At 42.3% G+C, this 27910-nt stretch overlaps 1 protein-coding gene across 1 annotated transcript in view; it reads left to right on the top strand.

The window, feature by feature from the left end:
- Positions 1–27910, top strand: part of IARS2 (isoleucyl-tRNA synthetase 2, mitochondrial) — a 381953-nt gene that overhangs the window by 107621 nt on the left and 246422 nt on the right. The window contains exons 9-12 of the mRNA XM_069233870.1: positions 3038–3207; positions 14617–14707; positions 15231–15382; positions 17545–17705. Coding sequence (XP_069089971.1) covers positions 3038–3207; positions 14617–14707; positions 15231–15382; positions 17545–17705 — 574 coding nt within the window. The remainder of the gene's footprint in view (positions 1–3037; positions 3208–14616; positions 14708–15230; positions 15383–17544; positions 17706–27910) is intronic.

Here is a 27910-nt window from a genome sequence, read left to right as displayed (position 1 = left end):
TCCTGTGACTCCGAAAAGACTTCTTTGAAGAAAAACAACTTGTAACACTCCGAGCCCAACACTAGATGTCGGAAGAGATATGCATAGCATGTGAATCTGCAGCACTACATGCCATGAACAGATGTACACTGGGTAAGTGACATTTTCCATATATATGTATGTATGTATATAATATAAATATACATGAGACGCTGCAGATTCACATGCTGTGCATTATCCTGCCATCTAGTGTTGGGCTCGGAGTGTTACAAGTTGTTTTTATTCGAAGAAGTCGTTTTGAGTCGCAAGACCGAGGGACTCCTCCCTTTCGGCTCCATTGCGCATGGGCGTCGACTCCATCTTAGATTGTTTTCTTTCCGCCATCGGGTTCGGACGTGTTCCTCTTCGCTCCGTATTTCGAATCGGGAAAGTTAGCTAAATTCTTGAAAATTCGACAGTATTGTTCTCGTTCGGTACCGGGTTAGTGTTATTGTATCGGCACCAACAGCAAGAGCGCTCCGGCGGCCCTTCAGGGCTTCCGTTCTTCACCGGGGCCTGGTCGGCCCGACCACATCCATCGTCGAAGACTAATGGACTGGACCCCCTTCCGCTTCTGTCCGAAGTCTCATTCGAAGTATCCCTATACAGACCAGCACCTGGTCTGTAATCTGTGTTTATCACCGGAACACAGGGAGGATATTTGCGAGGCTTGTCGAGCGTTTCAATCTAAAAAGACCCTACGAGATCGACGAGCAAGAAGACTGCAAATGGCTTCGACACCGAGAGAGCAACTCGACGTCGCAGAGGAGGAAAGCATTTCCATCCAGGGATCGGACTCGAACTAATCCGAAAGTGACCGAACCTTGGCGGTGCAGCGAACAGTGAGTAAACCTGCCCCGTCCAAAACTCACACAAAGATCTTTAAGGCCAAGGGGACGCCACCGCCAACAGGCCATGGCTTAACCCATCGAAAAGAAGGTGACCAAACATCGGCACCGAAAAAGGCCAGGGATTTGCCAAAGACTTCCGACTCCGGTCGAGATTCCGGCACTGAACGCTCTCGACACCGAGAGTTCGACTCACCCAAAGTGAGAAAAATATAATCGGAACCGAAAAAGATAATCTCTGAATCCTCGGTACCGAAAAAAGCGGCTTCGGAGCTGAAAAGAAGCTCTTACACAGAAGAGCAAGGACTTTCCAGCCAAATGAAGGAAAGACATAGGTTTGAGCAGGAATTAAGTATTGACGAACCGGACCATACACAAAGGAGGTTGTATATCCAGAAAGAGACTGGAAAAATACAAACTCTCCCTCCAATCAAGTCTAAAAGAAAACTGGCATTTCAGGAGACAGAAATGCAGCCTAAGGCGAAGGTGGCTAGAGAAAGATCCCCACCACCAAGGGAAATGGAGGTCTGTGTAGATGATTAAGAGATATGGAAAAATGCTAGATTTACAGTGATACACTTTCACAGTCTCAGAAGAACTTGTCTGACCCCACAAAAACTAAATAGGATATTTCGAGGGAGGTCCCCAGCTTGTACCAAAAGTGCAGCTTCCATTGCTATATTCCTGCTTGTAATTTAGGAATGACTTCAGATATAGAAAATCTGGTCTGGAGTAGCAGTGAGATTGCCCTGAGGGACAGGATCACTACCTGAGAACTCTGAAGCTATGCCTACTGGGGATGTTGCTGGAGAGAATGAATAAAGTGAACATTTGCATCTCTTGGCATGATGTTGGCCATGGAGCAAACTGCAATTCATTGTACTGGGTCAAAGGCCACATAACATGACCGTTGGCTGAAGTATGTGCTGGACTAGACAGTGGCAGAGGAAAGGCATATGAAAAGATGAACACATCATGGAAGACCTAATGGAATGGGTAGAAAATATTGCAGAGATTGTCAGACCCTTTGGATGCAATGCCACCTAAAAAAATATCAAAACAAGAGCTCTAATAGGGATAATGACCTACATGGCAAGTCCATCAGGATGCACGGGTTAGATTATGTTTTGAGATGTTCTTTATAAATTGAAAGGTGTTTTAGCTTCGAGACTTTTAAGTCCTGACCCAAGGGTATAAAGGCCCTCTTTTAAAGGGGAGAGAGAGAGAGAAAGACCTGGTCAAGGATGTGGTATAAGCAGATCTTATGTGATGAATTTGTTTGATGATGTACAGCCCAAAACAATGGGGATGACTAGATGTGCAGCTTGAGGTCAGATTCTCAGTCCTCAGCACTGTGAAATGCATTAATTGCAAAACAATAGAAATAAATCTTACTTATAGGGATACAAAGTTCTTAGTGTGGACAGATTACTAACTCAGTCTGTTTTGTTGGATAGTCTAATATTACTTTTCCACTTGGACGATCCCTTGGAGTGCTTCCTGGAAATAATCAAACTTATTTATTAAAATGATTGTTTTATCAGCATCTTCATATTCCAAAATTCATAGTTTGATGTTTCGAGATAAAATCTTCTTTGCATAAAATATTACTGGAAAACATTTCTTGCAAAAAGATGGCTTTGCTCAAATAACCTTTAGTAGCCTACAAGTGTTGATGGCAATTGACTTAATTTTCATGAATATTATTCTGTGGTCAAAGGTCAACCCTAAGGTACAGTGTGGTTGGGGATGCCATTTTCAACGTTCAATGTTTCTTTACATGTTTAGCAGATCTAACAGAGCTTTCTGAGCCTCTTTTGGAGATCTAGTCACATTATAATTTGGACGTGTTTATCTGAACACTGGATAGAGGTATGTGTGATTTCAGATGTCTTGTGTTGGGTAGTTATGCAGCATTTGGTTGACTTAGTACGTATAAAGTTGTGGAAAATGAAAATGAAATAAAAACTGAAAGGTTTCATTATTGAATAGGATGTAGCCCACATGCATGTCTCACTTTCATTTCTTTCTCTGGCAATTGTTTCTGTATGTTCTTCTTAAACATTATAAAAATATTTAGGAAACTTAATAAAGAACATGCTTTTCCATACTAATGTTGCAATGCTGATTGTTAATTGTTTTCTGAAAGCAGGTCTATATTCAATTTGCAGGTACAGATTTAGAAAATGGTGTCTGTGCTCATCCCACAATACCTGAGAGACAATCTCCCCTTCTGCCAGCTAACCATGTGACCATGGCCAAAGGAACAGGATTGGTTCACACAGCTCCTGCTCATGGCATTGAAGATTACAGTGTGGCATCGCTGCACCAACTGCCTGTGGTATATTCTACTGCACTTTATTAGTATATTTTCCTATCTGTTTAATTGTGTTGCATTTTATTCATTGCAGCATATGAGCCTTATTGCCACTATTTAGAAGATAAATTCAGGAAAGTCAGCTGTAGATATATGTGATACTTTTGCTAAAATATATCTATTACAATTAGTACTTTTAAGAGATGGCCTGATGTGCAGCAGCCAGTCTATTTTGTAGGAATGTGCAAGTAACTGCTAGTACTCTCCTGCATTATTACATTTCGGTGTTAGTAGGGTATGTCCCTTGCATGGTGTACAGTTGCTCTCTGTGCCAGATCTGCAAACCTGAGATCCTGTATTTTTTTGTTTGTTATTTGTAGTGTTACCACACACTAATCCCTTGGGCGTGTATTGACCTAGGCCAAGTGTTTTGACAATGATAGGTTCTGGACATAGTCCTGAACGAGGAGGGACTCAGCCTTATAGTGCCAAAAGACTACTTTCCTCGTTGCAGGTTTCATGCATGAATTGCAACGGTGGCAGCGTACCATGGTTGGTGAATATTAGTATGTTTACTTGTGAGACATGAATGCGTGTTCACAATCAACCCGGAATCTTGAATGCAACATTCTGTGCGTTGTAAATGTGCATGAGTGCCAGACATGATAGTGTGCCATGCAAGACTGATACAGGCCTGCGGGTTCGATTCTGGATGTCCACATCATGGACCACAGTACAAGATGGAGTAGAGATTCTTACTCCAGACAGAATATGTATTGCTTGCATCTCCTAGATCCGAGTGCTGAGTACCAGACATTATGATAAGGAAAGATGAAAAAGGCTTTCCTTAGAGGAGTCAGTGCCCTTCCTGATAAATTGGCCTGTAAATGACTCTAACTGCAGCTGCCATTAGGTAGATCACAGGATGTACAGGGTGAGGCCTGCAATACCTGCTGTAAGGGAATGGAGCCTTTAAACGGAGCACAGATTCTAGTCTCTCTTCTTCATCACATTCAGGAGGGATTGTAAATATCTGAGTGCCGCCTGCTCCTACCTCCTTGTACTTTTGTGGTGGACATCTCCATCTGGAGACTGTTCTGCTGGACAGAGCTTCCTTGCAGATAAAGTCTGGTAGGTCACCTGGCCAGTACACATGAAAGGGGAACGGACCCAAACTGGTTCCAAGGAAGCAGCCTGAAATACAAATCCTCTTCTTGAGAGACTGATATAAAGATGGGACGGACTTCAACACCCATTGTTGTTCATTGTTGGCTCTTCTTCCGGAGAGAGGCTACTCCACAGACTACTTGGGGACTGCTATGCAGCCAAGGGTTGCTGTTGCTCTGATAGCCAACTCCCCATGGACAAGGGAACATCTACTGGAGGTTGATCTGAAGTAGGAATTGATGGACTATCCTGGCTACCAATATATCCTCCCTGTGAGCGAGGGAAGAAAGCACCAACCTTGCAGGAGGAGCAGATTGTGGAAGGGACCGCTGTAATTAACCCTGGCATAGGGTCTGTCAGACAGAGATGCTCTCTAAACAAGTTCACCAAAGGACTCAGAACTGCTGGATCGGGCAGTGCGACCGTCGTTATTTATCCCACTCATAGCTGGCAGGCACCTGTAAAGGTGTGCCCGACTGAAGTCAGGGAAGCTCCTGCTGGTGGCCTTTGTGCCCCACAAGTGGAGTGTGTTACCGCAACACTGCCAAGTGTGTTGTCTCATCAGAGTCTGTATGGAAGATTAAGTGCTCCAAAAGGTGGCCTGGGGGTTCCTCCTGACAAATTGATGTTGTCGGATCGAGGCACTCTGTGCTAAAGTGTGCGACTGGCATCCTCAGCATTGAACAGTCGTTATCTGCCAGTGTCTGGGTGTTGCATTCAAGAAGAAGTGGCAAGTATTCATCGAAGGATTGGAATGAACTGTGTTGCAAATAAAGTACTTGCCGAAGCGCCAGAGTGAGGTGTGATTTGCAGCCTGAAAGGGGGTCCCCTCAGACCCCATCGCTCCTGCCATGATCCTCTGAACAATGCACTGCAGGGCCGGCTTTCGAGCGGGGGCTTGAGAAGACTGTTGTGTGTCTCTTGAGAACTGCCAATTTGAGGGTCCGGTTGCTCATGAAAACCTGCTGCTGCAGGAGGGCTGAACATGTTTTGCACTGCTATTACAAACTTGTTGAGAGCATTAACAAGCCTAGGGCTGAGAAACTAAGTACCAACTGAACATACAGATCTCCCTCAAATGCTGAACCTGAGGTGGGGATCCCAGAGTCTGAGGGACTCAGAAAGGGCAGAAGGAGGGCTAGTCTGCGGAAGTCAATAGAGCACAAAATCTTGCACCAGTGAACTGGGTATTCATGCATTACTGGTTGTGTGCTGAAATTCTCTGTTTTCTGTGTAATTAAGCAATAGTCTTTTTCTACAATGAGAAGCACTGGGCTAGACAGACATTGGTCTAATTGTACTACTGAGGGGAGAGTGGTAATGATTCTTTAGCCTGTGTAACCCCAACACTAACTTCCTAGAGAACCCTGTGGCTGCTTGCCCTCGATACAACTGGGAGTCAAATGCAGAAAGAGTTGTACTTGGCCCAGTTGCAGAACCATAGTTGGGCAGACCCTGGGACAGCAGTGGTAGGAAGGCCTCAATCCCTCACAGTTGTGATCCAGTAACCCCTGTCTGCTCAGTGTCCCCCCTCTGAATAGGGTATGACAGGAGTACATCAATTAAAGGTAAAAACAGTTTGTCTTATTTATTTTTTAATGAAGTGTATTTTGACGTTACTACTGCCCACAATATTTCTTATCTTAAAGTTCAACAATAGCTATATAGCATAGTCTTTACATAGCAATGGACCATCAGTATACCCAACTCAAGAGTTTATAGAAGTATGCACAATTCTCCAGTTTCCATGCATACGTTGTGCATCATTCTAAAATAGTAACTCCATTCTCATGTTCAGTAGTAGGCTATTGCACGGTTTGGGATATTTCTGCCATTTGTTTTCTCACATTGCCTATCTCATGTTAGTTTTCTTCCTATTAACTTTCACTCAACACACACATTTCCATGATGCTGTCTTTACCAGCGTGCATTCATTCTGTTACCAGGTTTACTTTCTGTTCTGTGATCAAACCACTCAATTCCCAGACAGACTCCACAGTCACCATGTGCAGTTTACTCTCTTTATAAATCTATTTCGTCCTAAGACCATTGTCCTCGTTCTAACATTGGTATAAATGTTGGTAATAGGGCTGAATATCCCATTTCTATCCACTTATTTCCCCATCCTCATTTTTCATCATTAACAGTGTCATGAATAATTGACAGTCACTTAACATTGCTTTGCGTAGCAACATGCGACCCTCAATGCGCAAGGGAGGGGTGCATGTAGTAGTCACATTGTACCCTTCCAAGGTTGCCACTTGTACGAGACTCTTCCCCTCTGAGTGTGGCCATTTTAATGCTCTCTGTTTGGGACTTAAGCTTCTTGGTTCTAACTGCTCTATAATTTAAGTCTTCTTTTGCAAGGTCTTTAATCTTCACTCTGTGGACCATGTAATAAACACTTTTGTGATACCCCTTGCATGCAGTTCAAAGGCTTCCCAAGGTAAAAGGAAGGAGCATGTGGAGTCCAAGTTAGTCAGAAAAAACATGCACATTTTCCCTCATTGTTTCTATGAAAGCTAAGTCCTGTAATGCAAGTGGGTTCAGACTGCAAAGGCTCACTATCGGTTATTCCAATTCACTGAAGTGAGACTAAAACAGCAGGGAATGATCCATCCATGCTGCCACACAATCACTTACCTCAAAACAATATTCCTACATCCCTTCTTTTAGACACCAGGTGATCATTGTCCATCTATGAGTCATGCACATCAGAATAAACAGAATTACTTTTATGTTGTCCATTCACTTGTCTCCAAAATTGAGGAGTTGAAACTGCTGGATAATTCAATCAAATACTTAGTGCACTTGGGCTTTGCTTTACCAGGGAACCTACCCCAAGCTGTATCATTCAGGGATTAAACATATTAAAGTGTTCAATGCCAGTTCTCGCTTAGCAATCTACAGTGGCAGTGGCTTTGTCACAACGTTTTTGCTGGAATGATTGATTGTTAAAAAATATCTTACCATGCAATCCACCTCTCCTTCTTATTTGGAGTATACATGTGCTGTCTCAGCACCTTAAAAGGGAAACTCTGAGCAGTCTCTACATATACACTTCCCATGTCTTGTAAATGTAGAAGGAAAAAAAGTAACCGGTCCCCTGTCTCCTTACCAGCTTTTTGAGAAGTTATTTCAGTAATACTGTGGCATCAAAGGCTCATCCAGCCTCATTCACATTCATTGAGATGCACCAGGGTTTCAATTCCATTGCATATTGTGTGTATTTCCTTTAGCAGGGGTACTGTCACCTAAACACTAGACCCTTGGTCTCCCAACACGCCCCCACACCCTGTTTCTAAATCATAACACACAAACTAACACAACTTAAAGACTTGGCCTGACATCTCCATCAGGCATCTTGGCCTCCAACAACCAAATCATTTGCATTCAAGATGACATAACTGCAATGGAGCAACCCACTCTTTTAACCGCTGAGAAGACCTATTTCATCAGGTGGACCATCCCCCCCACCCCCCACTTATTGAACCTATTCTTACAGGTCTGCTTTTGTTAAAGTCTCATCATACAAAGGCTGAGAGCCAAAGAGTATGATTGCTGAGATTAAATACATCACTAATGATGAGGCTACCCTAATACTGTTAAACACAGTTCTTATTAGGCGAAGTCCAGAAATGGTTTAATTTTTGTTAAACGAAGTGTTCTAGAAAATAGAGTTCCATTTAGGCGGGACAGAACTCTTCTGTACCACACCTGACATAGAGGACAAAAAGAGAAAAACTGTCATACATACCTCTGATTTCTTAATAATAAATTATGATTTTGTAGTACTGATCTTTGATCAGTGTGAGAAGGGCACGATTATCATGAGAATATGCAGCATAAATCATTTGCATGCAGAAAACTGTATGTGGAAGATTAAAAAGTGTGATTGGATGAAAGATGGATAGACTTTTAAGATGGGGTTGGGAGTGTTTGTACTTTATTTGAACACAAATTTCCAAAGGAAGGTGAGTTGTTGATGAGATCATATAGGATGAGACTGCATAAAGGGTTGGGGCACATTTGATTGATGTCTTGTTCATGTCATTTGTAAATTGCAGGAACTACGCAAAGAATCAGAATGTACTGTTTTCTGGGTTGTAGAAGGGGTGTGTAAAGAGTGTTTTAGGAGTGCCTTCAGCCTGCTAATAATGATAACATTGACGCTGCGAATGTATTCCATAGTGATAAAGAAATGTACAAAACTGTATGTTAGAATGTGAGCCTTGGTATTATTAGACCCTTCAAGGGGTGAACAACCTCACTACAAATTGGTGGCTGAGATATAAAGTGGCAATGGAGGTGTACCCAAGAGGTTTTAGGAAATTTAACCTTGATCTTTGGTACAGAAGTGCTCCCTTTCTGTATTTTGAAGAACAGTGGTATTCAATTGGTGTGCCAGGAAATTAAGGGTTTCTTGAAGAACTATTTGATGGGGCATAGGCAAAAAGAACTTTATTGCTCTGAGAGAAAATGACTTTTTGAAAGGTTGATTCAGATATGCAAGAAAACTGTGCAAGTAGGTGGTAGGTGTGGAAGAATTTAGAGAAAAGAACTGCATCACCAAGTGCAGACTTAGAGGTAAGCTCCCCAGGCCAGTATAAAGTTAGTCCTGGCCGAAGTATAAACTACAGTGGAGGAGAAACAAATATGAACAAAGGTTAGGGTGGATGTCATGAGGTCCGCACAATATGTAAAAGTTGCGATGAAAACACATTTTTAAATCCACAAGACGTATAGCAAAGGCTGTGTAAACAAAGGCTGTAAAAGGATGGATGGGTCTATGCTATACCAATGTTGGTGGCTGAGAAGAAAGGTAAAAGGGAAGGATTTGAGGGAATTGGTTGGAGTAAGTATTGGAGAAGTTAAAAGTTGTAGTATGCGAAAAGAGAAGAGTAGTCTGAGGAATAAACGTTCAGTGATCAGCTCAAAACAAAACTTATGGTTATCAAATGCAGCATGCTGGTTTATCTTGTAGTGGTTTGCTGTTATTTGTGTGGGTTGGTTAGTGTTTGTTTTGTGAGTGGCACTTGGAAACTGTATGTGAAATTCTTCAAGCTATTTGGACTTGGCGAAGTGCAGTTCACTGAGAGTGACAGTTCTGTGGAATGCAGTTGTTGGTGTGATAACGTCGTCTGGAGTTCTTTTGTGCATAAAACCCTTGTCTTTCCTCCAATACTACTGCCAGTGCTTGCCACTATGTATAAATGAAACTCGTACACCCCTTTTGTCCAATCACTGCTAACATGAAGAATATACATGTGTGATGTCTTGACCCTATTTTGAATGTATATTTTGAACTGGATGAGTTCTGCTTTAAAACTATATTATATAAGAGGGACTTAATTTTGGGTCCCAGAATACAGTTAATGGTCTTTTACTGAGTAAATTATTTGTTCAAGTTTAGCAGTTTTTGGAGGTGTTCACATTACTATTCATATGCTAATGTTTTTGTCCCAATGTATGCATTTAGAGCAAGCAACACATGTAAAGTTAACGCCACTATAATTAATAATACATCGAAAGGCATATTGCTTTTGATCCCCAAACCCTACTGTGATCTTCAAATTTTATGGACTCGTTTTCACTGACGTGATTCTTACACAGATGTACTTTCCCTTTTAAAAAAACAAAATTCATCCATTTTAGCATGTCACAGATTGTGTCAGCCTATCTTTTTTTTTACTTTGTGATTTCTGGCAATTGGGCTTTCATGTTTTTACTTTTTTGTGGTTTTGTGATTCAGTAAAATGTTTGGTTTTCTGTTTTGCATGGAGGACCCAGTAGAGAGTAAAAGTTACATCTTGCTGAATCACCACATGCAAATCTTTCAGCCGTTTCTATTTAAAGTACATCCTTCCAATTTTTCATTATTGAAACTTCCTAAGGTTCTTGACATTAACTGTTGAAGTAATAGTTTCCTCTAGTTATTTCATATCTGAAAATGGATCATGCCGTATTTGGGAAAATAAGATTAAACTACAACCCTTTGACTCCTTGTCAGACTTTCCATGTTAAATATTGTTGCGATCCAGTGTTTTTTTTTTGCCTATAGTGTCATAAAAATCTAGTATGTGCCCAGAGGCCTAGGCCAGCCCCTTGACATGCGTGAGGTCCTGAATCTTTGCTGTTGACTGGAAGGGTGCACCAAGCACCTCCACATTGAGAAACTGTAGACTTCTGGTCGCAGAATTCTGTGAATTCATCTGTGGCCAGACCTACTTATCTGTATCACTGGAGTGGAGGCCTGCTGGCCCATTCGTATGAAGTTCACTTCAGTGTACTTACCTGGTTTCTAGCCCTAATATTCCAAGAATATGGTGTGCATGTTTGTGTAGCCTATATGGTGTGTGTGCCTGTTTGCGTGTAGCAGAGTAATAGTAATGGAGACTGGTGGTGATCCAGTTTGGATCCCCCTGGCCTGCCTTTTGCACAAGATGTCAGGGAGGTTGTTTTCCCTGATAATGAAGGTGTTTGCTGACATTCCTGAAGCTGGATGGAGGACACATAGACTCTGAAGTGAGTGAAGAGAAGCCAAGGCCCTTTTCAAACTTCAGTTAAGCCTTTGGCTTAACCAGGGGCTACTGATTAGCCTTCTTTGAGCACTCTCATATGGTGGATGACAAGGGAAAGAGAAGGATTGTGCAAGGTGAAGGAGAACCCAAGGTGAGGCCTAGCCTTTTCCCTTTCCCAACTCACTGGTTCAGTTTGGCTGATGACAGCCAGGTGCAATAATCGTGCACCTCGATGTACCTCGGCTTTGAATGCTCCAGGCTGAAGACACCCTGATTTGAGAATTGTCAGTATATATAAAGGCTGTTTCTGGAGAGGAGCCTGGAGGGGACTCTTGACTGGAAAACTATAACAAAACATTTATGAAAGTGCAGATAGTGGATTCCATGCCCTTTTTGTTCTTACTATTTAAATGTAATACCTCACTATTCCACTTGTTTCTAGTTCAGAGTTCTCTGTGACCATTGAAGGGAGTACTGCGCAGACAACTTGGAGGACTGCTGTGCACCTAGGGCAGGTATGAGGGACGTTGCCTACGCCTGCCATTGTTGGTAGAGCTGAAGCACTTAGAAGCCAGCCTCCATTACTCTCCTGCTTGAGGAGTGACAGTCCAGGAGGAATGTGGTGCAGAGTGACCCCAGAGTTGGTTGGGCTTCTTGGAAAGAAGGTCTGTGGAAAGAGAGAGCTGTGTGCTCTAGTATTGAAATGTTACAGTCTCTCCAAGAGTGGTTTCTATTGGAAACAGTGTTGACTCGACCTGAAGTTCACTGATGCCCAAATGAAGTTGTGATCCAAGTCCAGCGTGGCCTCTATGAACTCACAGTGCCCAAAAGAAGCACAACCTGTACTACACCATAGTGCCTAAAGGAAGCATTGCTTGAACTAAGCCAAATTGCAACACTGTGCAGCCTTGTTGGCTGCACAATATCTGTTGTTGCGTGGCTGCAACACCATTTGAAGATTGGCATGTGTGTGGTTGCAGTGCCAGTCAAAGTTCAGCCTGTTCGTGACGCACCTACCCGGAGTAGATCAGGCTATGCAGGGCTGCGCTAATACCAAAAAACCTGCCCACCTGTTCCTTGTGTGATGCAGTCTTCTTCGAGTTCTGCTGCTCTTGCCAGTGATACCTCTCTTCAGTCTTCAGAGACATGTACAGCATCGAGGAAGACAAGTATGCCGGTGGACGGTTGCTCAACCAAACTGATCCACCAAGGGTGGTAAGAACTGCACAACTGATCTGTAAGAGCTCAGCACAGCTTACAGTGAAGAGGCCAATCTGCATATGAGCCATAATTACACTACTGCTTAAATACCATAGGAATACCGCCTGGATCAGAAAAAGAGTGGAACTGGGGAGAGATTAGATAGCGGCACAGCTCGGCTCCTAATGACACTAATTTGTAACTTTTATATATTGTGTGTGTGGTGTAGACAATCAGTAATTGCGTTGTTGTGTGATTGAGTCCTGAGCTCAAGCCCCCTCCTCACTCCCTCCCTGAGCAGCCTTTGTCTGCTCCGCCATCACTACCACTGAGAGTCAAGTGTTGATGGGTGTCCTTGGCCAAGTTTGCAGATACATCAGAGGGAAATTACCTCAGCCCGCACTGTTGAGACCCAGTGGACCTGGCTTTTGTGACCCCACACCCTCCCAAACAGTGTCACAAATATGAACTGAAAGACAGTTGCATGAATATGAGTTGCAGAGGGAGAAAGTAGAGCATATGTGTTGGCACAAGAAATTGTTCCGCAGACCACCCATTTATCTTCACTTATCTTCTACCCCCCATGTTTATTTGCTTCAATACCTGCTTAAGCATACTACTTTTGATTATTGCTGCTCTCACAGTTGCATCTTGATTGGTGAAGAAGATACCTCTGGTTTTTGGATGAATTTCATGCTTCTGCTGAAGTCACCTAAGAAAGCACTTGGTCAGGCCCAAAATAAACAGGCCCAACAGCAAATCATGGTACAACTCCCTTTTTACAAAAGAGAATAGCAATTTTTTTTATGTTACCTCCTGGTAAAGTGTTATCACATCAAAGGTCAGCAGCCACGATCCTACCAGTCTTCCTGACTATCAGTTGAATCAAGTTTGGCAAAATGTAAATAATAAGTGACTTTTAATTGTTGATAATTTAAGTTTAGATATTGTAAATTGTAAGTTGTAGAGGAAGTTCATTGCTTTTATCAGCCAGTCAACACATCATAAATTCCTCACCCATGTTACACTCCTTGCACTATGATTTTATCTGTAGTGGTTGAAGGCCTTAAACCTCCTTTGCAGTATCTAATGGCCTCTGGTGTAACTGAATGGATTACATTTAAATGACGATTTGGGTTGATCCCTTGCTGGCACACTCATTCTGCAAATGTATAGGAGTGGTTCACGTCTTGATTAAAGTAATGGAATGGTTTCTAGTTTTTGGGATAACAGATCAAAATATCTTAAATGGCAAAATATTGTGGTCTTAGACGATTAGGGCCCTGATTATGAGTTTGGTGGGCAGAAAAGCCCATCTGCCAAACTCCCGCAGTCGGGTTACCACCTATGTGGCAGCCCTCCCTCGGCCCCTATTAAGAGTTTCCCGCTGGGCCAGCGGGAAACAGCCCACAACATTGACTCCAGCTCATACTCGAGACTGTGGCAATGTTGCAATGCGTTGGGTGCAGCAGCACCTGTCGTGCTGTTCACTCTCTGCAAAGCAGACAGTGAAAGGCACGACGGGGCTGTCCATTGGGGGCCCTGGCACCCCATCTCCGCCAGCTTTTCCGTGGCGGTGCAACCACCATGTAAAAGCCGGGAGAGAAGCGCTGCCCTGGCGGATTAAGACCGCTGTCACCACCAAGCTGCCGGGTGGCAAAAAAGTGCCGTGCCGGCGGTACGACCGTGACACGTTCACCACGGTCATAATGTGGAGGCCGGACCGCCACTGCGAGTCTGGCGGTCATAGCACCGCAAGACTCGTAATGAGGGCCTAGGTGTGTCCACTTCCTCAAACTAAAAAGAATTTCATTTTGAGCACTATTATGATTGCTAAATTGATTAATAGGAGCCCATAGTCCTAAAAAAATTCTAGTAGTAAGGACAAATAATACCTCCCTTTTTGGTGATCTTTGGAATGTATATAGTTTTTTTTCCAAATGCTTTCCTCTCCATCAATGTTGATCTTTTTACTTTAACTGTTTTTGTATTTTTATTTTTTTATTTTGGACTAGCTTCCTTGTCTCTAACTGCCTCGGTCTTTATAAGTGTGTGGTGCATCTATTCTCTTCATCCTTTTTCCCATCTTGTTTTTTGATCTCTTACTTGCATTTGTGTTTCGGTCTTTTACCACTCATTCTGCATGTATCTGTGTGTGTTGAGTTCTTTATTATAATAACTGCTTTCAGCTTTGTGAGCGTTCTGTCCTTTTGTCCTCTTTTGTATGTGTCCTTGGAAAATTAATAAGAGACTCTATAAAGCTTACATAAGTTTGGTGTAAGATGTAGAGTCTTTTCTGAAAAGAATGATTTACAGTGGTGTGTACTGGGTGTGGATGTGGGTGGGGGTTGTGTTTGTCTGTCTGTTTTTTCCAGCACTTGCAAAATGGGATTTGAGCACATTTTCTGAATTAAATCTCAGCCAAAATGCGGTACAAAATAGTTCTGGTACCCTCCGATCGGAGTGATGCATTCATTTGTAAAACTTTTATTGTTCTTTTTCCTGCCAAAGTCTAAGTTAACTAGTTTTTCTGTTTGTTTTATAGGATTGTATAGTGGATGAAAATGGATTTTTTACAGAAGCAGCAGGAGTTGACCTCCAAAATAAGTCTGTGCTCACTGAAGGAAACGAAACAGGTTAGATTTCTTAGCCTAGATTTTGAGCTTAAATTAATGGAACATTTAACTACTGATCCGTGAGCCACATTGTACAGGAGCTATCAGCCTGCTTTCAACTTTAATCACATTATTGATGTTTTCAAAATGTGACCCATTGTATTTTGGGGTGATTAACAAAGTTATTTTGGAGAGATGTGAAATCTGTACTGAGAGGAATTCAATTTTTTGTTTTGCTGTTTCAGACTTGGCAAGGTTTGAGAGCGTGGTTGCATGTCAGAATACTGATAAAAGAAATATAATCTTACATAAATACCTTATTCTGAATAATTGTATTGCTGCATTAGGTGAAGATTTTCTGTCATTAACTCCAGAGGCAATATTTTTGAAAACAATACTTAGGGTGCAATATTTCTTTAGACACTATTTTGGCCACTGTATGTTTGTTTTATAACAAAAGGGTGCAGGTTTCTGGGACAGTTTATTCTGTTTCCTTACTAAACTGAGGTACATTTTCTCTATTTTTCAAATATTTGCTGAACAGTCATTCAAATGCTTCAGAATACAAAGAGCCTACTGAAGGAAGAACTATTTGAGCACAGCTACCCTTATGACTGGAGGACCAAGCAACCTGTAATTATCCGCGCCAGTAAACAGTGGTTTGTAAACACAGCAAGCCTGAAGACACGAGCCCAGGTAAATATATTACATCAGCTGCATCTTTAATAAAAAAAACATTTAGGTGTAACTCAAACATTCCCAGAGTGTGTCAGTTAGGAAAATCTCGGAGCTTACCTTTATACAGTATGGAAAACGTGTGCTTGCTGTTAGTTACAAAAAATATATATATATTATGACATTTAAACAGAACATTGAGTTCGCAAAAATTAATAGTTTGTTTTGCTTTTAACTTGTTGGTACATTCCCTCAATAATGTTATCAATAGTCATTTGAAAGCAGAGACCTGTGCAAACCCACGTGACACCATCGACCTTTTGAAAATTAACTGTTGGACTGCTGATATCACTGCTGTTCCTAAATTGTTAAATTATTCATCCAAAGTCTGTTTCAGCTATGCACAGTTATTTATTTCTGACAATAAGGTTATTAGAGGTGTTACGACAGGTGGCATGTGTTGCTCGAGAATATTGGCTGTTGAGACTGGGCAACATTTATTTACATACATGTTGACTCTAAAAAAGATTGATCCTGAACTTTTTAATTTGTCTCATCTTTTACTTTTGTCTGTCACGTGAGCTGCACATTGTTTTGGGAAATTACTTGGCAAGCAAGTCAGCTATACAGCTGATCACTTTCTGTTCTTGTGCCTTTTGCCCAATATTACTGTCACTATATTAATCATGCCATGGCACATTGCCGACAATTAAGTAGCGCGCATTTGTCGTGTTCTAGCAATATTAAATAACACCTTTCAGTGCATGTCCACAGTTACTTTGTTCACTTAAATGCGATTTTCACTGAGTGCAATCATTATTATGAAACATATTGAATGCTGTAATCCAACAGCCTTGATAAAGCTCTTTGACTAATATGCTAGAACGAAACGTGTGTTGGCTGTCATAACACCTAACAAAATTAATCAGAAAAGATCCAGTAGCACTTCGGATGAATGTATAGGCATGGTGAGACTATCTGAACTAGGAAATGGAAAGGTTTCTTTCAAAAGGTAGACCCTATATGGACAACAAAGAACTTCTCTAATGGCCCTGTGTTATCTAGCAATGATGTAAAACGCCAAATATAACACTATTTAGTTCTGAGGGTTTTCTATGGAGGAATATTTTGTGTAGCCGCCCCACTAGCCTTTTTGTTCCAAGAATTTAGATTTTGTTTCCATATGTGTCACGACAAGACCCAGATCTTCCTAAATATAAGAGGAGTTTGGGTGCCGAAGTAAACAACTTCTAGATGTGTCTTCAGCAGGTAGGTACTTTCATGTTTACAACCAATTACCGGTGAAAATAAAAAAAAAACTTGCTCTATATATTGCCACTCCTCTGATATAGTAATTTCTGACCAGATTACTTGTGAGCCTGTACCAGTGATGTTAAAACTAGAGCTAAGCTCCTCCTGAATCTGGTGCTAATCCCCAAGAATAAAGCAGTGGCTTAGTCCTACTATGTCTTTGCGGTAAATACTTTTAAGAAACGAATCCACTTTTATTATTATTTTTAGCGTTCAGCTGTTAATATGTTTATGTTCTCCCACTTTGACCTTTGCAAATACATTGACTTGGGCCTTCCAAAGATTCAAAGATTGCAACTGATTCAAACCTCCGCGATTCGTGTCCTAATGAAGTTAAGAACGAATTCAATCAGAACTAACCTGGCTGTTTTGCACTAGTTGCAAGTTCAAGAACGTATTAAGCACAACACAGAGCTGTTTATGAATTACTTCAATCTTTTTGGCTGAAAGATTTAAACACACCCTCACAGCCTATCCATAAGACCTTCTATTATACACAAATCCAGTGACCAGAAGAGCATGTCTGCAAGGTAGAGCTTTCTGGATCCCGACTACCCAGCCATGGTATTCACTTCTGGTGGTGATACAAAAGCACCAAATATGAATAGTTTCAGAAAGACCTGTAAAACATGGATGTATCCTCTTTAGTTGGTGGTAGGTCCTATTTGCTCCTTCCTATCCAGCCCCTGAAAGCCTTAAGACATGCATTGCTTGCTGCAAATCCCATAATAAACATAGTGTTAGTAAACATTATTGAATCAGTAGAAAGCCGAAAGGAGATCACATTTGTGGGAGAAGTGTTACTTTTGTTGCTATAACTAATTGAGTTTCTATGATGGCCACTTCTATTAATATTTTTCTAATTTTAACAGGAAGCTTTGAAGAAAGTGAAGTTTATTCCTGCATCTGCAGGTAGCAGAATGCTGGAAATGCTGGACAGACGGACATACTGGTGTATATCACGGCAGAGAAGCTGGGGTGTTCCTATTCCTGTGTTCTACCACAAGAACACAGGTGAACCTCTAATCAGCAGGTACAGAAGCTACCAGTTATACCTCAGTGGAGTTTTATCACAATTGTTTATTCCCAGTATCTCCAAAATCAGCCTTGTTTCTATAAATAACATGAAGGAAAATCAATCTTGAATTAGTTTGTCGGAAGGGAATTGCATTTTTATTCTTTCTCATCAAGACTTGTGATTAGTCAAACGTAGGTTGTTTTAGTTTGGTCCTGTTAATCATATTGGTTGGGTACTTAGGTGTTCATGAATAGAGCAGAATTACTGACATGTTTGCAAAATAGATTACCCAAAGATAGGAGACCCCTTTAACTCCTTTATTATTGAGAGTATCTTCGGGCAAGACAGTAGTTTGAAGAGGGCAAAAAACAAAGATGATAAATTATGTTAAAGCTTCACATGAATTCAAATTAAGTACAAATGATAACTTTTTACATTCCAAATTGGCACATATGCTCATTTACCGGTTAATGTTGAACTTACTTTTTCTTAAATGATATGTCCTTTGAGTTTACTAATGTCCACATGAGGCATCTTTCATATCTGTCTTCCTGGTCTATGCCTGAATGCACGGTCGATGATATTAACTTTCAGCTGATTGCTCAGAAGACCTAGATGTATAAAGGTACCACAGTAAGGTCAAAGGCAGAATGCAAAGCACACTTGCCATCATTCTCATAAACTCAATTCTGCAGCTCACTCGGGGAGAAGCCTTAGAAAGAATTTTTGAGCTCTTAACCTATCTTGCAGAATCCAAGGGCCTACTGCCTTCTTGCATCGTCCACCACCACACATCTGCCTCTTAGGGGCATGGACTCAGGAAAGGTTTTTCCCCCTCCTCCTTTATTTTTTCTATGGACCGACTCCCAGGTATATTTATCAACTCTTTATACCCCTTCACCAGAAATAAAGCAATGCTAATCTACCACTTACTACCAAACCACAGCTCTCCGCAGGAGCTCCTCTTTTTAAATTCCATGGCATTGCTTGGTGGGGCCGTCCGATCGGAGAGTACAGAGACACCAATACTTCCTTCATCTCTTGACTTGCACTCATCGTCTCCTCTCAGTGGCACACAGAAATAACCAATGTTTGCTACTGGAAACGTAAGATCTTCTAGTTCTAAACATTTCTGTAAATTAGACATTTTTATGAATTCAAGGCTAGATCATGCGTTTCCTCCAGTTTTTCTTGCTCCATGCTCAGCGAAGCAAACACTAATTCATTTAGTACTGTGTCTCCCTAGTAGCCCTAGATTTAGCAAGTTGCCTTATTGCTTATGGTTGTGTCCATAGGTACTTATGCTCGGTACCATCGGGAATCCGAGGAGTACAATATACAGCTTTACAGCTGGTTCCCAGGAAATGGGACAGGAAGAGCCCTGCTGTTGTTAGTAGTTGGCCCATCTTATTATGGGTGAGTGCCCCATACTGCTAAATCTAACTTTGTGATGTACTTGTGTAGGGGAGACTTAGAAGATTAATATGCTCTCTAATTCATCCCCACTATTTAGGAGAATCCGAAAAGCCAATGTGTAACACTTTACAGTATTAAATCATTGTATTCAGATAACTGAGTGATAATATGTTGTTTATATTTGTAAGTACGCTTACACTGTAATACTTGATCATCACCGTACCTACTCTAAACAAACATAACCTTTTATCTGGTAACTTTTGATGCCTTTTTAAGTTCATTCATTTTTTCCTTTTTGAGGTTATTGCTAGTGGAGCTCCCTAGCACCCAGACACCCCATCTGCGCATCTGTCAGCGCTTTACAAATTTCATTTCTTTATTCAAGCTTTTAAATTTAGCTTTCACTCACTTCTCTAAAGGGCAGCAGGGAGGAACAGGGGTGTATTGAGGGGAGAGAAGATAAAGGGAACACCAGTACTACTTATTCAAAGAAGGCCCGAAAGTACCACATTCCTCTTCATATCCTCTTTGGGACCTATTATCCCTCGTACACCACTCCCCTCCGTTTTCAAGTAGTTATGGTAATAGCTTTACCCTGGTCTGGCAGATCACTATATTATTCCTTAAGTATCCCCAATGACCTTGTGTCAATCCTACTCCAGTGCCCTAAGCCTTACTTTTATTGATAGATTTGAAGCAAAGATTTCAAGATCCCTTCAAAACTTTCTCTCCTAATTAACCTTTCTAAGTTGTGCCAATAGCACGATTATTTATCATAAAATTTACTTGCCAGATTTAGCTTCTCCCATTTTGGTTTGATCATCTTACCTGACCCGTTTCAAGGTAGATGGACACTTTACACAGAGAAAAGGTACTCTTTGCTTTCTGGGGAGACAAACCACATAAATGTAACAGACCAGTGCAACCTTGTAGGAGGCACTACTGTGACCTGTTTCCTTCAGGAAATATCACTTGAACCTCTCCTGCCCCACCAGCATCCCCATCTTGCTGCAGTTTGTACCAGTTGCTCTCCATGAGAGCTGCCCCTTGTTAGCTCAGCCGTTTACCCTTCATAGTCTCTTGATGTGGGTAACTCACTGAGGGGACATGCATGTTTTAGGGTATCCAACAGTCAGCCGCATCTCATTTTACATCTCGCCTGGCCTCCGTGCGTAGGTGTCGTCCTACATGAGTGTGATGATTGCTCAGACATCTTCTTCCTGTTCCTCTGTCGCGCCACACCGCTACAGTGGGAGACGTGTACTCCAGCAGTGCCGGTTCGCCACCACTCTAAGGTGATATATACACCTGAGCGTAAGACCACAGATAATGGCCAAGCCTCTGGTGCAGCAGGGCCGCCACCTTTGTGCCCAGCTGGCTCATCCCCGTCTTCCAATGCCCCTTTAAAACTAAGTTTTGCTTTGCAAGAAATAAAATCACTTACAAATGGAGCTACAAAACTCCAGTGATGACAAAGAATCGAGTGCACTGCTATCTGCACCCTATTTCAATACCGTTAACTGCTTTTAGACATTTTCTGTGGGATTTTGTGATTTCTTTTTTCCAACCTTGATTCGTATTTTTTATTTTTTGGTTAAAATAATTTCCTAATCTCATGAGAGATGCATGTTTGCAAATTCTTATTTATGAAATACAGATTAAAAGCAATGTCTTAAAAAAAATGCTTTCACTGAGGTAACACAGGGACAGTGCTCTTAAAAAATGCACAACTGATTTGGTAAACATTGATATGGGTGAAGACTTGCTTACATTTCTCTTTCCCTGTCTCCCTAATGGATTGATGTGTAATCTGTTTTTCCCCAAAAAGGAGCGGAGTATGTCAGTCTTTCATGGTAGCTATTTCTGAGCTATAATTACACCAATTGCGTAATTCTCTTATAACAAGACTCATCTCTTCTCCGATATGTGCCAATGATATCCTCCAGAAATGGGTTCAACTCAAGGTGCTCTGCACGCCCAGGACAACCCTATGGTCCTTCGTCCAGCACTGATGGGCAGATGCTCACCAGTGAAAGCCCTTCATGCCGACAAAAAATTATGTCTTTGAGATGCTCAAATTAGACTGCATCTTCTTTCCAACTTCGTCCATTGTCTCGGCTGCTCAGGAAGTGGGCATCCTGCTTTGGCACAGGTATACACAGTCAAAGAATGACGCCATGCATATGTTCTGTACTTGGGCAGGCTTAAGGGATGAGACAAAAATCCTAACAAAAAGCTTTTAAACCTTGCCAGCTCCACACTGCCATATATGAACTGGCCATTGACGCAGAAGAGTGCGCAAGCGTTGGGTGCCCTGTACAGTAAGAGGCAGTGAGTGTTTGGCTGTATTATAATTCGGAGAATTTGAACCTCATTGTTAAAGTATATGAAGGGTGGTGGCGCACTGAAGCATTCATCTAACAAAAGATCATTTGCAGACATGTTTTTGAGTCACAAACAGGTTTAGGCTGCACATCATCCTTCCATTTGCTACATCTGAATCCCCTTCAGTGACAAGAGTTTGAGTTAGTTTGCTGGCTAAGTCACTGGACTAAGTTATGGAAGCCTGTCTGATGCATGCATCAACCAAGCCTTGTTAGACTCACTGAAAGGCATAGCTTGGAGTACTCATGCAGTGTGTTTAGAAGGCAGCCTTAATAGGGGATCAGTCATGGTGTGGTTAATTGAAATGTGAGGTACACTTATTTTGTGGAGCACCAATGTACTTTGACTAAGTCCGTGCACTATCAAGTCATGCCCCGTAAACATTTTTTGCCCAGTACTCATTTCCAAGAGAGTAAGAGAAGGATGAAATGATATAACCGAGAAGCGGAAAAGAAGAAAATGGAGGAATGCTGGTACCATAGGAACTTGGAAGCAGGGGCATAGCCATCAATGGTACAGCAAGTGTACTGGCACCGGGGCCCAGCAGTCTGAGTCTTCCACTACACCCCTAGTTTGCTGTTTTTTGTTTTTTTAACCAAGCGGGACCATTCTTCTTGCTCGCATTGGGGCGCATGGCACCCTTGCTACGCCTTTCCTTGGGAGTACTGCAATAACCTCGTGGCATGTGAGAGTGAGCCGGGGCTGCACAAAGGGGGGCTGAAAGGAGAGGAGGCTTTTACAGTAAGAAAGTGTGGGGGAACAAACAGACAATTGCAGAACACTGTGAAGCAAGTTCAAGAGCTCTGTTACCTGGGACCATGTTCAAGGCAGTGATGCGGTGAAATAATTAAGAAACGAGTGAAGATGGGCAGAATACATGGGACTTCATGGGAAGGGGGAACAGCACTAACGGGGAGATAGAGCTGAGTTGCCGGCCCTCTGGGTTGCTGGGGACCATGAGGAACTGCAGGGGGCAGAGGCAGCATTTTGGGTAATTCATCAGTACATCCTAGAGTGAGGCGGGAACTGGAGAAACGGAGACTCACTCTCTCCTCAGTCTCGAGCAGTATCGAGGTGCAGAGGGCCCTGTAATTATTAATGGTATTTTTCCAAATGTAAAACTGTAGGCTATTCCCCTTATTATGCCCAGGATCTGGAACAACATCCCTGTGTCCATCACGACTGCCCAAAGCTGCATCAATTTAAGAAAGAAATGAAGACATTACACTGTAAAGAACACAGCATCACAGCGCAATAGCGATCTAATAACGCCCTACTGTCACTATCTGTCACTATCGGTCACTATCTGTCTGCCTGCTGCCCTTTGTCCCTATATGACGCTCTGCTCCTTTTCGCTAGGGTTGCACTATACAGATACCACATACATGCATACGTTCAATAAAAAAGTGATGGTTTGTGTGCTGCGTTTTGAGCTTCACACTTTTCCATGTGTAGCTTGTTTTGATAAGTGGCCTAGTTGAAGCAGCGTGGAGTCACACAAGTACTGCACCGCCTGCCTCCACCCTGTTCCTCTGAAGCTTCGTGCTTCACAGATCCCCAAGACTTTGCTTTGTAAAGTTCCCAGAATTGCTCCTACTCAAAAGTTGCAAAGTAGAAGTTGGTTTTCCAGATGGGACACGTGCTTGCTTGAGAATACTTTGTAGTTGCACGCTGCTTTTCGGCACCCATCTAACTAACGATGAAGAGGCTTGTGTAGCTACCATACAAAGCACTCACAGGACTTCCCACTAGAACGGACCTACAACAGAAATACCTCACAGGTTTGACACGAGGCGGTAAAATGTTAACGGTGTGCCGCTTTCTAGGAGGGGAAAGACTCGTGTAGCAGTGAAGACAGACCCGAGCTGGTTTCCGCTTCAGGAAATGACCCGAGGGCATCCAGAGGGGGTTCAGCGCAGCGCCCAGTGGAGGGGCTCCTGGTTTACCTGCTGCCAACCAGTAGCTTTGTGTGTACAGCGCAAGGGTCCGCATCTGACTGAGTCCCTGCGGGCCCCAGTGTTAAGCTGTCAGGACTGCTGTGGAAATAGAACATGTGCAGGCCATGCCATCTGTTCGGTTGGACTGTTTGGGCTTGCATGTCACATGTGTATGATTGCATTCTCTTTGTATAGTAATTATTATTCAGCGTCATTTTGAGGCGGGCAGTTCAAGAGAAAACAAAAAAACGGTAAAATCAAAATATTTAAAAGAACGCTTCTTGGACCAGGCAGGAAGGGCAGCTTGAATGCTATGTGGCATGTTCTTGGCATGACAGGCTGCATGTTGTCCTGTAGCATGTGCTCTGGTAGCAGGGACAAGTGTGGAAGTTACCCCATTTGGCCCTGTTTTGCACTAGAGGTTTAACCTGCACGTGTTGAGCCAAAGTACAACACTCATGGAGTCTCTGACGGGGACACTTTTCATCCTCGGGCTGTTTATGACAGGGCATGTCCTGAATGTACTGATAGCTTGTTATGGCAGAAAGCAGTGTGTGGCAGGGTGGTGAGCATGTGTGTACACTGTACAGATAGACATCTCTCTCTCTTTCCCCAAATAATAATTTGTACTCTGGAAGACTAGCCTTTTCCATTTCCAGAGCTGCTCATGTCTGTCTAGACTGCATTTCTGTTTACTGTATTGCAAGACTTCTGCATCTGCAACAAACCTGAATGGAAATAAAAACTATCCCTTGAAGGCTTCTTCTTACATCATGACTACCTTTGGTTTCAAGGATTCAGTTGTGTTGCAAATTCACCTTTTTACTGAAACTTAAAGGTTTCTGTCATCACCTGTAAACAGCCTAATGTGCTTGCCTTCTCCCTCTTTTTAGTTAGACCTGTAATACAGTAAACTATTAAAGCGAGAACTTCACCTTACAGAATATTATACACGTGTATGTGCCAATCAGTGATTCATTTGTCCTGGTGGTGACGCCGAAACTCGTTTCTGGGGACATGGACTTATTTTTCACCATCAGTCGCTGACCCAGAATTTGAGAAATAAACAGAGAAAGGCGTATAGATGTAGGGAGGAATAAATAGTAAAACAGTAACAAATTGAGAAAGCAGGCATTAAAAACATGAAGATTGAGACAATAGGAAAAGAAGTGGCACGGTGGTGGAAAAAAAGAGGTGCAATCGAGACTAGGTCGCCATGGTATTCGGCCCCCCTTCGCATTCACCAGTGCGGTTGGTGAGCTTCTAACAAAATATTTTTGTTAACTGCTTAAGCACTGCCTGTCAGCCACTTCTGTTGTCTTTAAGCAGCAAGATCACGTTTTGGAGCAAAAACGAGATTTCCCAGTAAACTCAAACACAGTACAATTAATATTTACTTTTTGTCTTCAAATGTGAAGCTCTCTAAAATAGCATGTTGGAGTGAGTCAAAAAGCACTAGTTACACATAAAGAATTTGCAAAGCAATAGTGTTTTATTAATTTCATTACACAATGACAAATGTCATTTTTTAACCATAGTTGGAAATTACATTGCATATGTGAGTGGCTCTCTGATTGCAGCTGAAAGCAGATCCCTGGTGATTACCTTGCATGCTTTTCGGCTCCTTTTGTCACTCTTTATCCAGGGTTTAGTCACAGCAGAGCCCTTTACTCCTTGGGCAGCTCTGTGACCTCGGATATCCCTCGTATCCCTAGACACACCAGCACACCTGTTTACAAGACCCACCCTTGTCTCACTTCCTGTTAGCTTTGAGTCACTGACTGCGGAAGTATGCGCCAGTCCTGCAAGGAGTGGCTACAGAGTAAAACAAACAGTAGGGATCGGCTGGGACGGCGTCCCCAAGGCTCGGTTCATGTTGCTAGTCCTTTGTGGTAGAACATTTGGTGGTCTTCACGTGCTCAGACATCTACCCCAGTAGTGGTAATCAGGATATTGGCCTGAAGAAATGACAGACAGACTCGCGAAGCACACTGGCTGTCAATTCATAGGTCATTGCCCTGGGTACCTGCTTAGTCATGGCTGCAGCCCTCTTCTTTCTCTTCCGTTCTTTAATACCAGAATGGCAAATTTCAGATAAATCTCAATCACGTTAATACATTAAGAAAGCCTGAAGGTTCACTCAACCTTCCCAAAAATGGCAAGGTAAGCGTGGGTTACATGGGACCATTACAGCAATACTAGGAGAAATGTGCATTTCTCATTCATTAGGATATGATGCATAAATTCGTAATATCTAGTGCATATCTTGGTTATGTAACTGTAAAAGATAGAGCAAAGTTATATGCTTAAAGTTGAACACAGTTTAATATTTCCATATGTGCAAAACGCTAAAACATTCTGCTTTTGCTAAGTAATATCTACTCAAGGTTGTTAGTACACACTGAAAAGTGGTCAATGCAAAGAGATGCCTATATCATTTTTGAAAGCTCTGCTTTTATCACTTAATAGTAAAGAAAGGTCAGAATCACAAAAAGCCAGCTTAGTTACTGCCACACAAATTCATTGTTTAAAATACTCCTGCAAAAATCAGTTCTGGTATCGTGTCCCTCCTTTGGCGGTTTTCAGTTTGCTTGTAAGTGCCCATCAAAAGTAACAGCATCTCCACTGGAAGCTTCACCGATCCACATGGAGTTGCTGTTACAGCTGATATACACCATAGACACATCTTCTTCCACCACCGTGGTGCTCAGTTGTCTCCAAGGTCAACCCATTTAAAAGAAAACTTTACGTAGTGAGCCAAATCCACACATTTTCTCATCAGCGTTCAGAACAAATGCAAAAGCTACTAGAAAACCACACTGCATGGGCTCATGTGCATTCTCCAGCCTTGAGACCACATTTTAACTGCAAGGTCTAGAAAGTTAATCATTTGTGGTCCTCAAACATTGATATGTGTAAATGGCTCCTCAAACAGAGTATTGAGTGTTTGATGAAAAAAGGCTACCTGTTCAAGAGAAAGACAAAACACACTATATTAATACAAGTGCTGTCTGTGACATACATAATTCACATTTTACTTTCTACCGTTGTCTGAACTGGTTCATTGAAATGAAGACCCTCATAGGAATCTATTGAAAGTCTTTACAGCTAGCTGGATCAAGCGACCATGTGTCTAAAATCTGAGCGAATTCGGGTAGGCCACAGAGCTACGGATAATTTAACTGGTTCTTTAGAACCATGCATTTTTCATGAATGTTTTATTATTATATCTGATTTCTCACTGCATAAATGCTAATAGAAAAACAACTTGAAAAAACGTATAATTCTTAAATTAAGGGCAGACTTGGAATATTTGGTTGAAAATCTGCTAGTGTGTTGAAAACAAACACTGAGACCATTCGCTCTGCAGTGGAAATGGTTCTTGCAGGATTCTGGGACTCAGTTGGACACAGGCGTGGTTAAAACACGTTCTTTCTAGATACAGGCTACATATACAACGAAAACGAGCTAACTACTCTTTCCTCCAGAGGAAGCATCCTGAAAGAGAACGAGAGAGGGATTTTCAAAGTATTATCTGCCTTATTCCAAACCTACCTCGTGTGAAAGAGTTCAGCGTAAGCCGCGCGCCTCCCGCCGAAGCCCAGGCGAACAAGTGGTCGCGATGTAGGGACACGCAGCCCTCTTGACTCCTTTCCTGAGCCTGCAGGGAAGGACACAGAGCTAAAGAGCCCCAGGATGTGGTTTACATCTCCTGGCAATCACCTAAATGATGCCTAATTTCCGATAAGAGGCTCAGTAGACATTGGGCACAATCAATATCAGTACGCGAGCTGATTGGCTGGCGGCATGGTAACTCGAATTGCCGCCTGCGCGTCCACTGATCGGAACGTCAGCCGGTGACACGTAACGCAAGCACGTTTAGATAGGGTTTATGTGTCCAGGGCAAAGTTTTACGAGCGGCTTTATTGCTCGCCGCGTGAACTCTGATACTCAAATAGAAGCGTGCAGATTGCAGTGTGATAAGTCCGCCCGCAGGGCACTTTGCTTGTTTTGCACTGGCATTAAATCTATTACAAGACATGAAGATAAAGTTGTGCACAGGAAGGGCTTCAGCGAGTCGTGACCCGAACTTTCAGGTGGAGGGGGAAGCCTCAGGGCTCTAACGCTGTTCCTGATCCCAGTGAATGTCAACCACATGAGGAATTGGCATTAAATTCTCATTATGTTTTACTCTCCGATTTTTTTTTTTTTGGTGGGGGGTGCTAATCTTCTCTTCCTACTTTAAAATGCTGACATTTTACAATAGGCTGGTACTGTCAGGCTGCAATAAATCCATAAAATGTGCGTTAATCATTAGTGACTCTGCAAATGTTTGAGAAGCGTAGTTCACAGGGGTTCCAAAAACAAAGGAACCAAAAGCAAAGGTGTCGAAATCGCATCGTTCCTTTGCTATAATGTGCTCAACAAGCCCGTCTCTTGCATAACTTGGCAGCTCAGCAGAATGTTCCGATGGACACGGTA

The sequence above is a fragment of the Pleurodeles waltl genome, chromosome 5 (genome assembly GCF_031143425.1).
Source record: "Pleurodeles waltl isolate 20211129_DDA chromosome 5, aPleWal1.hap1.20221129, whole genome shotgun sequence".
Taxonomy (NCBI): Eukaryota; Metazoa; Chordata; class Amphibia; order Caudata; family Salamandridae; genus Pleurodeles; species Pleurodeles waltl.
The sequence above is the reverse complement of the archived record's forward strand: the minus strand, read 5'-3'. Positions and strand labels throughout refer to the sequence as shown.